This window comes from Balaenoptera borealis (assembly GCF_965194805.1).
Source record: "Balaenoptera borealis genome assembly, chromosome: 4".
Lineage (NCBI taxonomy): Eukaryota > Metazoa > Chordata > Mammalia > Artiodactyla > Balaenopteridae > Balaenoptera > Balaenoptera borealis.
The window spans coordinates 113,988,863-114,002,337 of record NC_138861.1 but is presented as its reverse complement, the minus strand read 5'-3'; the positions used below and the strand labels follow the sequence as shown (position 1 = coordinate 114,002,337).

The 13,475-nt window shown below is 49.2% G+C and overlaps 1 protein-coding gene and 1 long non-coding RNA gene across 6 annotated transcripts in view; one reads left to right on the top strand and one right to left on the bottom strand.

The window, feature by feature from the left end:
* The window catches only part of STK32B (serine/threonine kinase 32B), a 342,757-nt gene that overhangs the window by 57,116 nt on the left and 272,166 nt on the right, over positions 1–13,475 (bottom strand). For all 3 annotated transcript variants that reach the window (XM_082389996.1, XM_082389998.1, XM_082389997.1), the window contains exon 5: positions 9,115–9,152. In XM_082389996.1, coding sequence (XP_082246122.1) covers positions 9,115–9,152 — 38 coding nt within the window. The remainder of the gene's footprint in view (positions 1–9,114; positions 9,153–13,475) is intronic.
* LOC309627802 overlaps positions 1–13,475 on the top strand; it is a 41,192-nt gene that overhangs the window by 8,245 nt on the left and 19,472 nt on the right. The gene's annotated exons all lie outside the window — the stretch shown is intronic.

The following is a 13,475-nucleotide window of genomic DNA, read 5'->3' as shown; positions in this document are numbered from 1 at the left end:
CAAATCCCATCATGGGGGCTCCAACCCTATGACTTCTTCCAAACCCAATTACTTCCTAAAGGCCTCAGCTCCAAGTACCATCACACTGGGGGTTAAGGCTTCAACATATGAATTTTGGTGGAGACACATTTAATCCATGGCAGACTGACTAGTTTAGGCCTCTCCTCTGGACCCCGACCCATACCTCCACAGTCCCCTCCATTGTCATTCCCATGCTAGCATTCACCATGTTGTATCTGTCACTTTGTCCATCTCCTTGAGGCCAGGAACCCTCCCTCATTCATTTCTATGTCTCCAGTACCTTAGCACTGGACTGACCTGGAAAAGGTACTTATCAAGTGTTTGTTGACTGGCTGATCGACTGACCAAATGAAAGACTGAATGAAGGAAATATGGTAGACAATCCTATCACCTTTCTTCATTTTTTACTTCTTAAGGCTATCATGATATTTACAGGAGTTGACAACACTCCATTTCAATTTTTGGCTTTTAAAACTGTAGCAACGTCACTTTTTCAGCTGGACCTCAGCTGGTGGGACTCGGCCACACTCTCCATGGTTTTTGTAATCACTGGTGCCAGTGTCAGGATTGGCACCACGAGGACCTGTAACTTGGGCTATTTTCCGAGTACAAAAGTACTTGACATCCATGTGACTTGGAAAAATTCTCACTCATTTCTTCATTCACTTAGCAATCACTTAATGAGCACCTCCTACCTGTGCATATGGGTGGAGGGGGCTTGAAACTGCAGACCCTAAGGATGCGCCAGTTACCTGTGTCATGGAACTGGGGGGTGGGATGATGGAGGTTACACGGGGCTAAAGTCCCATCCACAGTCCCCTCATTGGGGTATAATTGCCAATGCAGAGAATCTTCTCAGTATTACCAGTAACAGGGACTCCTACTTCGAAGACTGATTCCTGCATCTTCCCTATATATTCCAGGAGAAAACATCCAAAGCCTTCCTGAATTTTGCTGAATTTTGATTTGTTTCTTCTGCAGCTACATTGCACAAGTGTCTATTCCTGCTCCACCATGCCACCCCCCTTCCCTTCTCCCCTCTCAGCCCCTGTAATGAAATAACCCCAAACCCGCCTGGGTATTTACCAAATGAGTGAGGGCAGTGCAGTGCTCTCACTGGGACCGACAAGGCCACAATCCAGGAAAAGATGGGGTCTGCTTGGGAGGGGATAGTCAACCCAACGGCAGGCTTTGTTTACTGCAGAGTGAGTTCTCTCTAGATCTGTCCTCAGGAAGCCAAGATTGGATTCGTGGCTGTGAATTCCTGGGAGTGAGTGCTAAGGTAGTGCCCACCAGAGGGCACTAGATTGGGAGTTAGGCTGACAGGGGGTCCATGTGTAAGAGATGATCTCCTCCCACATTATTTTCTGCCCTGTTTCCCTGGAATTTGGAGTAAAGCCTCATGGGAACATCTATCCCCACCTTAGCTGGTTCACAGGGTCTACATCATGCCTAAGCCAGAGGTCACAGTGGTGCTGCTGAAAAGATGCAGCTGGATGCCCAAGAGGGTGAGAACCTTGCTCTGGACCCAACTGCCCCGCCATGACAGGCTCACACGCTCACTGCTAATAATACCTGTACTTCCAAGATGTCAGTGTGATGCTACCCTGGCTGTGATACGTCCCTCAGGATCACACATCCTGGGCACTGTTCCCTCCTCCCACTTGTCTTCATGGAGATGACAGTGAATGTACTGCAGGACAGTGGCAGAAAGAGAGAGGGGGTGAGGAGAGGGAAAAGGAAGGAAGGGAGGAAGAAGAAAAGAAGGAAAGAAAGAAACCAAATCAAATTCCAGGGCACCAGCTTATCCAGGCTTCATTTGGCTTTACCTCAACCAAAGATTGACTCTGTTTGGGGGCACGCCTTTGCCTGATGTAGAATGAATGACCCTCTGATTTTCTTCTGTTCTATTTGATTTGACCTCCTCCCCTATCTTGGACATGGGATGGGAAAGAAGGACTTTCAAAACAATCTGTGTGGGACTTCCCTGGTTGTCCAGTGTCCCCCTTCCAATGCAGGGGATGCTGGTTCGATCCCTGGTCAGGGAACTAAGATCCCATACACATGCCGCAGGGCAACTAAGCCCGCGCGCCTCAACTACTGAACTCGTGGGCCTCAACTAGAGAGCCCGCGTGCTGCAAACTACAGAGCCCACGTGCTCTGGACCCCGCACACCACAACTACAGAGCCCACACACCCTGGAGCCTGTGCACCACAACTAGAGAAGAGAAAACCTGCATGCCACAACCAGAGAGAAGCCCGCGCACCACAACGAAGAGCCTGCACGTCGCAACGAAAGATCCCGCGTGCCTCAATGAAGATCCCGCGTGCTGCAACTAAGACCAACGCAGCCAAAACTAAATAAAATAAATAAATAATAAATAAATCTTCAAAAAACAAAAAATCTGTGTGCTCCCTGCTCCCCCTATGCGGGGGTGAACAAACGATAGCAGGGTACAAGAAATGCAACACGTGTGGGATTTCTTGAGCTCCTGGGCTGAGATTTGGGGGAATTCCCACCCAAGATGAGTTTCAACACCTTCCCCCTGGATATATTGTGATTTCATAAAACCTGCCCAACCTTCACACCCTATTTGATTTGATACTGCTTGGAAACCGCCTCCCCCAAGGCTTTTGAGAGGGCTCAACAATTCTGAGTTTCTTTCCCCTTTTCTCTACTTCTGTGGCTTTTAATGTTAAGTCACTAGATTTGGGGTTAATTAGTTACTGCAGCATAGCCATGGCTACCTGATCAATCATTTCCCTTCCACGTCTCTGTGTTGGCATGTAATTTTATGCAATCATACTAATCACAATGAATTAGGTTTACAGAGAGGTTTTTAGAAACTTTCTCAGCCATGATTTGCTCTTTGCAATGACTCTGAGAGGCACCAGGATAGAGACTATCTTTTGATACCTAGCATCCTTTTCCACTCCATTCTTTCCTGCCTCCTGTATTATAAGGACCAGAAAGAGAGAAAAACCACATGTCCTGACCCTCTTGAAGCTAGGGTTCTGGACAAGATTTAGGTTCTGCCATTCAAATGCACTCAGGCAAGGTTTGGAAGCAGAAAGGAAGCAGAAGGAGAATGCCATTTGAAGTCTGGAGTTACACTGTCTCAAGTCAAGGAAGTATGCGTGTCTCCAAACCAGAAGCTGGCAAACAGAACTGACACACACCCTTCCCTGTCACCTTCAGAGGGAGCACAGCCCTGCGGACACCGTGACCTCAGGTTCCTAGTCTCCAGGACTGTGAGACAATGCATCTCTGCTGTTTATTGCCTCTCAATTTGTGGGACTTTGTTCCAGCACCCCTAGGAAACTAATACAGGGGGCTATTTATTGGGGGTCCTCAGAGATTCCTGCTCTGGGTCTTCAGGACTTTAAGACATCACACTGTGATAGACACTTCCATTCCCAGCAGTCTTCAGAAAGAATCTCATTACAAACCTCCCAAGGACTCCAGGCTAGCTTTATGCCACATTCCTAAGCTTTAGCTTTAAACTCGTCTAGAATAATGACACCCACTGTTGGCTCCTCTGACTTAGCAGAAACACCTCTGCCCCCCAACTTGCCTGGGTGGCTTTTCCCACTTCCATCTCAACTGCTCCAATCCCTGCATCTGAGGCTTCAGAATCAACACACGCCTGATTTGTTAATTTCCTGGAGTCTCGTGATGGGGATGTCACGGCACATACAGTGTTTTGACAAGTGATAAGGGGGTGTTGCTGCTGGCCACTGCTGTTTTGGGGAACACTTATCATACTTGCCGACAAATATGTCAGCAACAGATGGAGAGGAAGTTCTTTGAAATAAGTCCAGTGAATGAGTGCTCTGAAATATAGCCTGTTAATAGAAAATTTGAAGTAAAGTCAACAGATTAGGAGACAATTGCCATTGAAAAGATAGTTTGTTATTCACAGTTCCTAAGAGGAGGGGTCACATCACACCATGTGGGCCCCCCCCAGGGAAGCACTAGCGTTAGTCGTGAGACAGAGGGAGAAGGGAGAAAATGTGGGCAAGAGCCTTTCTGGTGGTTTCTGTGGGAAGGAACAGGCAAGGCAGGGCAAGCAGGCTTAGGACTGGCTAGTCTGAATAATTTCAGGGGTTCTGGGGCACAGGAGCTGTCCCTGGCTGTCTGGATCCTGGCACTGGGGTGTGTAGGGCAAGTGGATAGTGGCCTGGAGTGTGCAGAAGTCAAGCATCAGATTACAGGAAATAGAAGACATGGTGAATACAATGAGGAAGCAAATTCATTCTGCTGGCATGGCTGCTGTGTCACCTGTTACTAAACATCCAGGTGAGGTTTCTGATGCCCAAGCGCCCATCCCGAGGTCCCTGAGAAAAGAATGAGTTCTACACCTTACAGCCTGCTGTCCTCTGGCCAGTGGAGCTTTCTCCCTTGCCCTCTGGAATGCTCTGCTCCCAAATGCTTTGGTGACCACACTCTGGAGGGAGGATCCAGAAAGCCCTCCCTCCCCCTCCCCCAGCTTCACTGCCCTTCTGCTCCGGCACAGCCTCACCCCTGCCCGTCCCAGCACTGACCCTGCTGGGTCGGAATCACCTGTTTCCTTTTCTGTCCCTCCCTCAGCCCTGGCTACACCTTAGAACCATCTGGTAACCTTAACCCCACCTTCACCCCGCCCAGCACTTTCTCCTGCGAGATGAGTCAAGTGAGTGCCTCTGCAGGTGGGACCTTGGCATTGGCATCTTTTACAGTTCCTGTGTGACATGCAGCCGTGGCTGAGAAGCGCCACCCTAGACCACGATGTCCTCGGCCACAGGGGGTCTGTGTCCTTGGGTCGCCTGTCACAACGCCTGGCTTACGGCAGGTCTGCAAAAGTGAAGGAATTACTTTCTTGTGTACAGAAGAGGACAGAGCTACAGTTGTCCCTCAGTATCTGCAGGGGATTGGTTCCAGGACCCCCACTGATACCCAAATCTTTGGATGCTCCAGTCCCATGTATAAAATGGTGTAGAATTTACATATAACCTGGGCACACCCTTCCATATACTTTTTTTTTTTTTTACTTATAAATACCTAATACAATGTAAATGCTATGTAAATAGTTGTAAGTCCAATGTGTATGTTATGTAACTAGTTGCCAGCTAGCAGCAAATTCAAGTTTTGCTTTTTGGAACTTTCCGGAGTTTTTTTCCTGAATGTTTGCCATCTGAGGTTGGTTCAATTCTAGAATGTGAAACCCCAGGTAAGAAAGCTGACAGTATATGGTCAGTACATTTTGACCAAGGGTCCTCAGTAGACACTCAGGGCAAAACGCAGGCACTGCCCTTCTGTCTCTGACTCCTGGCTCTTTGCTCATTTGGGGGGAAGTCAAGCTCCCATGTGTTAAAGACCAGCCCCCCACCTGCGCATCTGCTGGATGATTGCATTAATCTCCGCAGTTCCTCCTCCTCTGTATCCTTCCTTTTGCCATGTCATTTGGCATTGCCCAACCCCGACCCGGTTGGGCCTTGTGAGTTGCTTTGCCCACTGGGATGGCAGCAAATGTGATGCAGGTGGTGGCTTAAGTGACTGGGCTTTCCCTGCCTCTGTTTCTGCTGTGGCCACGCGAGGTCACACAGGGCTGGCCTGCCAGAAGGTGAGCCATGAGGAGCTGGGCTGAGTCGCCCAGTCAATGAGCCAAGGTCATGGTGTACCAGCTGGCAGCCAGGCGACCCCCAGACATGGGAGTGAGCACAGCCAACGTCACTGTAGCTGCCTAGCTGACGCTGCAGGACCTCAGTCTTAGGAGCAAGCCCTGCCTACAAGAGCTTAACCCCACAGGCCTGTGAGCTAACTGGATGCTTCTTGTTTACGCCATTAAATTCATGTGGTTATTCATCACCCAGCATTATTGTACCAACAGAAAATGAATGCAATCCCTTCCCCTTCCCTCTACAGTTTTAAATTCCCCATTTCCTGGAGCACTTTGCCCTCAGCCCTAAAGCACTCTCAACTCTTCCTCTCACACTGTGCTATGATGCTACATCCTCCTTCAACTTCATTTTACCTCCAGGTATGGTGTCCCTCTGCTTTTGCTGCTAGCCAGGAGACCCCAAATCTCAAAGTAGATTTAGCGCCCATTCTAGGAGATAAAACCAGCCTGAAAGATCAGAAAGCAGAGCAGACACCGGGGGAGCAGAGACACTCCTGTGAGTCTTGGATTTTGTATAACCAGCAGATCTTGAACATTTTAAATAAAATATGAATGCATTTATTTAATTATGCTTATAACTCACTGTAAACACAGCAACCAACTTGTTCTCTGAGAAAACACTTAATGAGATCGATCAGCAAACTCTTTAAATAGAAACACATAGTTATCTGTTTTGTAAACTGTTTTTTTTTTAATGCATTTAACAAAAGGGTAAGGAGATCTAATGTACAGCATGGTGACAGTAGTTAATAATACTGTATTGTGTGGTTGAAATTTGCTAAGAGGGTAGATCTTAAATGTTCTCACCACTCACACAATAAGAAGGTAACTATAAGAGGTGATGGATACGTTAATTACCTTGTGTTGTTAATTTCACAATGTATTTGTGTATTAAATCATCATGTTGTACATCTTTAAAAAATCACATTGTATAACCTAAACATATACAGTTTTTATTTGCCAATCACACCTCAATAGAGCTGGAGGGGAAAAAAGGCAACAATGACTAAGAAAAAAAGAAAGAAAAGCTGATGAACCTCTATCTCCTGTCATAAATCAGGGAAAGGAAAAACAAGCCACAGTCTCCTCTCTTGTCCTTCTCTCCTAGGGGAGAAGATTTGTGTTTTTTGAGAATTCTCTGCTCCTGATTTTCCTTCTGCACTGCCTAAAAAGGCACTCACTGGATGCTAAAGCTGATGGAGGGGAGGGTATCAGCCATTCACATCTTAGTATGGAATAGTGTTCAGTGCTCTGTCTCGACAGCAAGCTTGATGAAAAAGGAGCTTAGACAAGAGAGAGGAGGGTTCGAATCCTTGGGGAGCGTGTGGGATGCTGCAAAGCCAGAGGGCAGGGTCAGGACACTGTGTAAGGCATGTGGGAGATGATGAAGGATGGGGAGATCTGGGAGGAAAGTGGGAAAGGGCTGAGGGGGAGAGGACGAGCACAGAAGGGGAGGTAGGAAGGGATGGACAGAGATCCAGGAGCTCAGGAACGAGGGAACCCAGAGAAGGCTGTGTGAGCTCTGACCCGAGGCTGTAGCATCGGGCAGGAACTACGGCGTCAGGCAGGCCCTGGTTACCCCACAGGCTTGCTGAGTCTCATTGCATCCTAGAGGAAATGGCTGAATTATTCCTACTACTTGGTGTTCCTGCCTTGATTTTGCTTCTGGAAAGCTGCCCAGGGTCTGAAAGGTCTTTGTCCAAAAGTCTCTCTCAAGTCTCTAGGCAGGAGCCGTGAGGATCCCAGCCATAACCCTACCCTCCACACCCCTGGTTTCCAGGACAGCCCTGCCAGGGGTCCTGCATCACCCAGCCTGTGCCTCTTCTTCCTCCACCTCACCTGCTTCTGTGATCTGAGCAGAGAAGGGACAGGAGAGGCTGAGAACTATACGCTAATACAAGCCCTCCTGAGCACCTTTATGTCCTGGTGCTGAGACAGTGGCTGATCTTCACCATCTTGTCTTAGACCTTTGCCACCCTGCAAGGTGGTATTACTTGTTTTGCAACTTGCCTGAAGACACACAGCTAGTTGGGGGACCAGCGGAGACCCAGGTCTGGGGTTCCTGCCTTTTAGATACAAACTGGGGACCTTGATTTGCAGCCTCAGCTCTGCTCAGTTTCCCCCTGGCAACCTAAGGTCATCCTTGACCTTCCATTCGGGAGCACAGGGATTTCACCTCTCTACCCCAAAGCACTTGGTCTGGTTTCAGCCTCTGGCGGGAGACTGGAGCCCAGATGGTCCCATCCACCACTCCCACCCTGTCTCCCAGTGCCAAGGGGTTTATACAACGAGGTAGGATTCCCTGAGACACACTGGTGACACACACAAGTCCTAGAGGGGCTTCGGGCTGGAGCCACAGCCTCAGCCTGCGGGAGGGAGTGGGGGAGGTAGGTCAGAGGAGCCGTGTAGAAGAGGCGGCAGACTCATCCCTGAAAGATTCAGCAGCACATCAGAAAAATCCCCACCTGCTCACTCCAGCCCACACTCCCGAAAGCCCTTGGGAGATGAGCTCCTGAAGCAACATCAGGGAATTTAGTCTCCAAGACTGCCATGATGCTTGGCTGCAAGTTGCCTTTGGCATGGACTGCAGTGGAGTGTCAGTCATTGCTGGGCTGCGCCCTGGACTTGTGGTCCTGACTTGACTGGGCACCACATCCCTGGGACTGACTCAGAACACAGAGGCCCAGGTTCTCTAAACAGGACAGGGTCTGGCCTCTGATTCTTACCAAGTCCCCCAGGGGATTCCAATAAGACCAGAGTTGGAGAGGCTTCTCCATGGGCCAGCAGTGTCAGCCTCAGCTGGGAGCTGTTATAAATGCAGAATCCCAGGTCCACCTCACTCCACTGAATCAGTTTAGGAAGATGCCCACACTCCGTACACACATAAAAGCTTGAGAAGCCTGGATGAGGGAAAGGCTTCCCTTAGAGGGAAGCCTGGATGAGGGAAAGGCTTCCCTTAGAGGGAAGCCTGGATGATGACTGATTTCTAGCTTGCCAAGCACACCCTATCGCATTTGATCCCCACGACAATCTGGAAGGTGGGTATCATTTTCCCCGTTTTACTGAAGGTGATATTGAGGCTTAGAGAGGTGAGTGACATCTCTGAAGCCCCGGGTTCACAAGTCGGGGAGCAGGGGTGGGAGGCTCAGAGCTTTCCAGCCTTGTATCCCATTCCCATTTCTGCCCTGTTGTCCTCACACCAGGACATGAACGGTGATGTCTTTAGATATGAAACCATCAAATACATTGGACTTGACTCACCGCAGCAGGACACAGACCAGAAATTTACACAGGTGTTCATTCACCAGGATTGAAACAAAAGAAGGCTTTCTAGTCAACCCTAAAATCCAACTCACCAGGACCAGGACCAAATTCCCAGAGCCTCCAAGTTCCCACTGAAATAGTCTGTAGAAAGCGTTCATAACAGGCTTACCGTGTTCATCCAGCAGTATGTTGTCTGGCTTGATGTCTCTGTAAGAGAAAACAAAGAAGCTGAAAATGTGATTTCTGGAGCCTACCGAGCAGCACGTGACAAACATGACAACTGCGGATAAATGCCTGACAACACCTAGAGTGCTTGTCTCTCTCCTGGCGTGAGGGCTCAGACAGGGAGCAGGAGAGTGATTGTTATGATCGTGGAGCCCCGTGTTCTTGCTCCCTTCCCTTTCCTTTTCCTGGAACTGCAAGTGGATTGTGTGAATATTCTTCTCCTCAATATTCTTAACGATTTCTGGCCTCTTGAGTCCCAGGAGTGACTGCTCACTGAGCATAGGGTCTCTACTGGTGGGTACAGACACTTACCCCTCCTGATGGAATTTAGCCTTCCCACCTTGCTAGGTACTAAACCTCCCAGGTGTAATGGTCTCTGCTCTATAGACCCGGGAACTGAGGCTCTGGGAGGTTCAGTAACTTGTCCTGGTCAGCCTTGTCCACAGCCTCTGCCAGTTTTTGTACAATCTCAGAAGATTTGACATTTATTATAAAGAAGTGAATGGGGCTTGAATTTCTAAAATCTGTGATTTTTATATGGAGCTTTGGAAAGTGTATGCACGTTCATGATGACTAAATCAGGGTTGAAGATGTCAATTCAGTTTCTTAAAAGATCACACCCAGCAATCAGCCGGTTTTTGTACAGTCTGTGAGCTAAGAAAGGCTTTTACATTTTTAAAAGATTGTAGAAAACAAAACAAGACACACACACACACTCACACACGCACAAAGCAAAAAGGAAAAGAAATGTATAACACAGACTGATGTGACCCTCAAAGCCTAAAATATTTATTATCTGGTCCTTCAGAAGTTTGCTGATCCCTTTTGCACACAGTGGGCCATGTCCAGCGAAATCTCGGCTGGGGAGTTTCTGGAAAATTCTGCTCTATGTCATCATTATAGCAAGGGGCTCCCAACTCCAAGCTGTGCTTTTTAAAGGCAGGGGTTTTGCTTTCTTCACCTCTGCACCCCTAGCATGGTGTCTGTCACCAGCAGACACAGTCAAAGAAAAACCAGGACAGTAGTTAAAGCAGTAAAGACAGATTTTATTCAATTGCAATCACCAAAGGGGAAAAGACACCTCAGCATAGAACTGGGCTCAATTCTGAACACAACGGGGACAAGTGGGGATTTGTAGCCGAGGAGCAGGTGGGGATCGGTGGATGGAAAGTTACTAAGAGGAGACATCAGAGGTGAGGGGGGTTCAGGATTCCTGCTGATGGCAGGCCAGGGTGATCAAACCACCCGGGGGATGAGCAACCTGATGAGAAGATGATCAGGTCGGGAGGATGGGGGATTCTGGCTAAACCAACTTAGCAGGTTCTTGCTAAGACCGGACAATGCAGAGACAACACAGAAGTACAAAAGACGAGGTCCGGTTTCAGAAGAACTCAGAAGAGCCTGAGTAGAGTTTGGGGGGGAAAAGAACCTTTGTCAACACACAGGAAACACGGAAGAATGAATGTGAGAGAAACACAGCCTTGGAGAAACTCATTGGACGGCTTCAGCTCTGATTCACCCATCATTAACTTGCATACACTTTCCAAAGCTTTGTATTAAAGCCATAGGTTTTAGAAATACAAGCCCCACTCACTCATTTAGAGTAAATGTCAAATCTTTTGAGACTAATGACAGCTTTCTTCGAAATAAAAAGCGATTGCTCCTGAGTTTATCAAATAGCAATTCTACCTGAAAACACACCATGGTTATTTGTAACAATATGAGGTAATGCCTAGGGCTTTGGGGAAGAAAGATACACTCAAACCATAGCTTTAAATTTTAATTTTCATTGTGACTTGTGAATACTGATGAGCATGAAGCCAATGGAACCCCAGCTGCCAAGTTCACAAACACACGTCCCTGGTGAACAGAGATTGGTCGTTAGGGGTGTCCCCAGGGGGAGGATGAACTTGAGAGCTCACACAATTAAAACAAAAGACGGAAGACCTGGAGTCAAGTGTTTGTGGCTCAAATCAGCAAACACTTGTCCCCTGTCTGGGGCCTCTCCCAGGAGGGTTTCTCCAGAAAAGGTGAGAAAAGGGAAGATAAATACTTGTCAAGAATGAAAACACAGCAGCAAATAATCAAGAGCATCCTTTCTTTAAGGTGTCCCTAGAACTGGGATGACCTTGTTTGGGGTGTGCAGATCTCGGAGGAGGTGGCCGTGGACCAGGGGCATGAGCCCCAAAGGCCTGCAAGGTCCTTGGCCTGAGCTGCCGCCTCCGCTGATGCTGAAACTGCCCTGTTTCGGGGTTTTCTGCCCACCCCTCTCCTTTTCTTCCTTCTTCATCCCTCACTCCCTCCTCCGACTTCTTCCTTTTCCTTCCAGGGCATTCCCGGGATAGTCCTCAAATGCCTCCTCCTGGCAGGTCTGGGCAGAGAGCTGGGGACACAGTCCCTCCCCTCTGGAAGCTCAGAATCAGTGGGAGAGGGACACATGCGGGTGGGGTGGCACAGAAGCCACGGTGCAGGGAGACTGCTGTGAACCCTGGGGGAGATGGAACTGGGGCAGCTGGAGAGGGAACGGCCGGCCAGGGAGTCACACGGACCAGTGGGGACCAGGGCGTCAGAGCCAAGAAAAGATGGGGCGGTGGTGGCAGACCTAAGGAGAGGTGACCTGGTGTAGTAGGGTGAAGAGTGTCCCCCCCAGAATTCACGTCTACTTAGGACCCCAGAAAGTGATAGTATTTTGAAACAGGGCCTTTGCAGCTTCAAGGAATTAGTTAAAGATCTCAAGATGAAATCATCCTGGGTTTGGGGGGTCCTAATGCCTGCTGTCTTAGAAAAGAGATGGAGGTTTGGACACAGACACAACGGAGAGAAGAGGCCATGTCAAGACAGGGGCAGAGACCACAAGCCAAGGAGAACCAGGACCCCCCAGAAGCTGGAAGAGGAAGGAAAGGATTCTCCCCCGGAGCCTCTGGAGAAGGCTGACCCCACTGGCACCTTAATTTCAGTCCTGGCAAAAACCGTGAGGTCACGATTTTGCGGTTTTTTTTAAGCCACCAATTCTGTGATAATTTGCTGCAGCAGCCCACAGGAGGCTACACATCTGGCAGAGCAGAAAGGGAGCTAATGAAGGAGGTGGGTACATGTCAAGTGGCAGCCAGCTTCCCCCACTGACCACGGTGTGACCTTGGATAGGCCCACCATCCATCAGAGCCCGCATTCTGAAAGGCCTCCGTCCATGGTCTCTCATATCATGAGGACCAAACAGGGGCACAGATACGAGTGGCTTGGTAAATTAGACCCCAAGGCTCCAAGGAAAGAGGGTGTCCTGCCCAGGCGAATCCTGCTCGGGAGCAGACTGTCTGACACCCCGGCGCCTCTCCTGCTATCGGGGTGACCTCCCTGTGCCTCGGCTCCCTTTGTGGTGTGGACTTAATGTCTGACACATGCCTCTGTGTTGGCTGTTAGCACGGAGGGGAGCCAATGGCCCTCAAGCATCTTGGGGGCGTCCCTTCCATGGTCACTGGGGCTGCAACAGTGAACAAGGCAGACCCAGCAAATGGAACTCGCTTCTAGGAGGCTGACAGGAGCGAATAAGTGACACGACCCCAAGTTGAGACAAGTGCTCTGAAGAGAACAAATCAGGGTCTAGAAAAGAGACCTGCTTTTGGTAGGTGGCCAGGGAAGGACTTTCAGAAGATGTGACATTAGCTTGACATGTGAATGACAAGAAACAGTCAGACGCAACCCGGGAGCAAGCTCTCATCTTGCAGATGAGTCCACGGAAAGCTGGGAGGGTGAATGGCTTAACCTGTGACATCTGTCCAGCCTAGGGAACAGGACAAAGGTGGTGGGGTCATTCGCATGATCACAGGCTATCAGACTGAGTCCTGGCGGGCTGGAGCGGGAGCGGCCACATGGCAGGGACCTGTGGGCACCTCTAGGAGCTGAGCGCCAGCAAGGAAATGGGGGGACTTCATTCCTGTAGCCACAAGGGACTGAATTCTGCCAACAACCAGGAGAGCTTGGGAAAGATCCAGAAAGATCCAGAAAGGAGTGCAGCCCAGTGGACACCGGGGTCGAAGCTTTGTGACAACCTGAGCAGAAGAGCCAGCTAAGCTGTGGCCAGACTCCTGACCTGTGGAAACTCTGAGGAAATACATAGATACGAGTTTGTTTTAAGCCGCTCATTTAGAGGAAATTTGTTCCGCAGGGACAGAAAATTGTTACGATAGCTATATGATCTTGGGCAACGTACTCTGGGGCCTCACTCTCCTCATCTGGAAAATGGGAATGACAGTCCCTATCTGACAGTTGCTGGGCGTGTACACGGAGGTGCTATCATGCAAGGCTTAG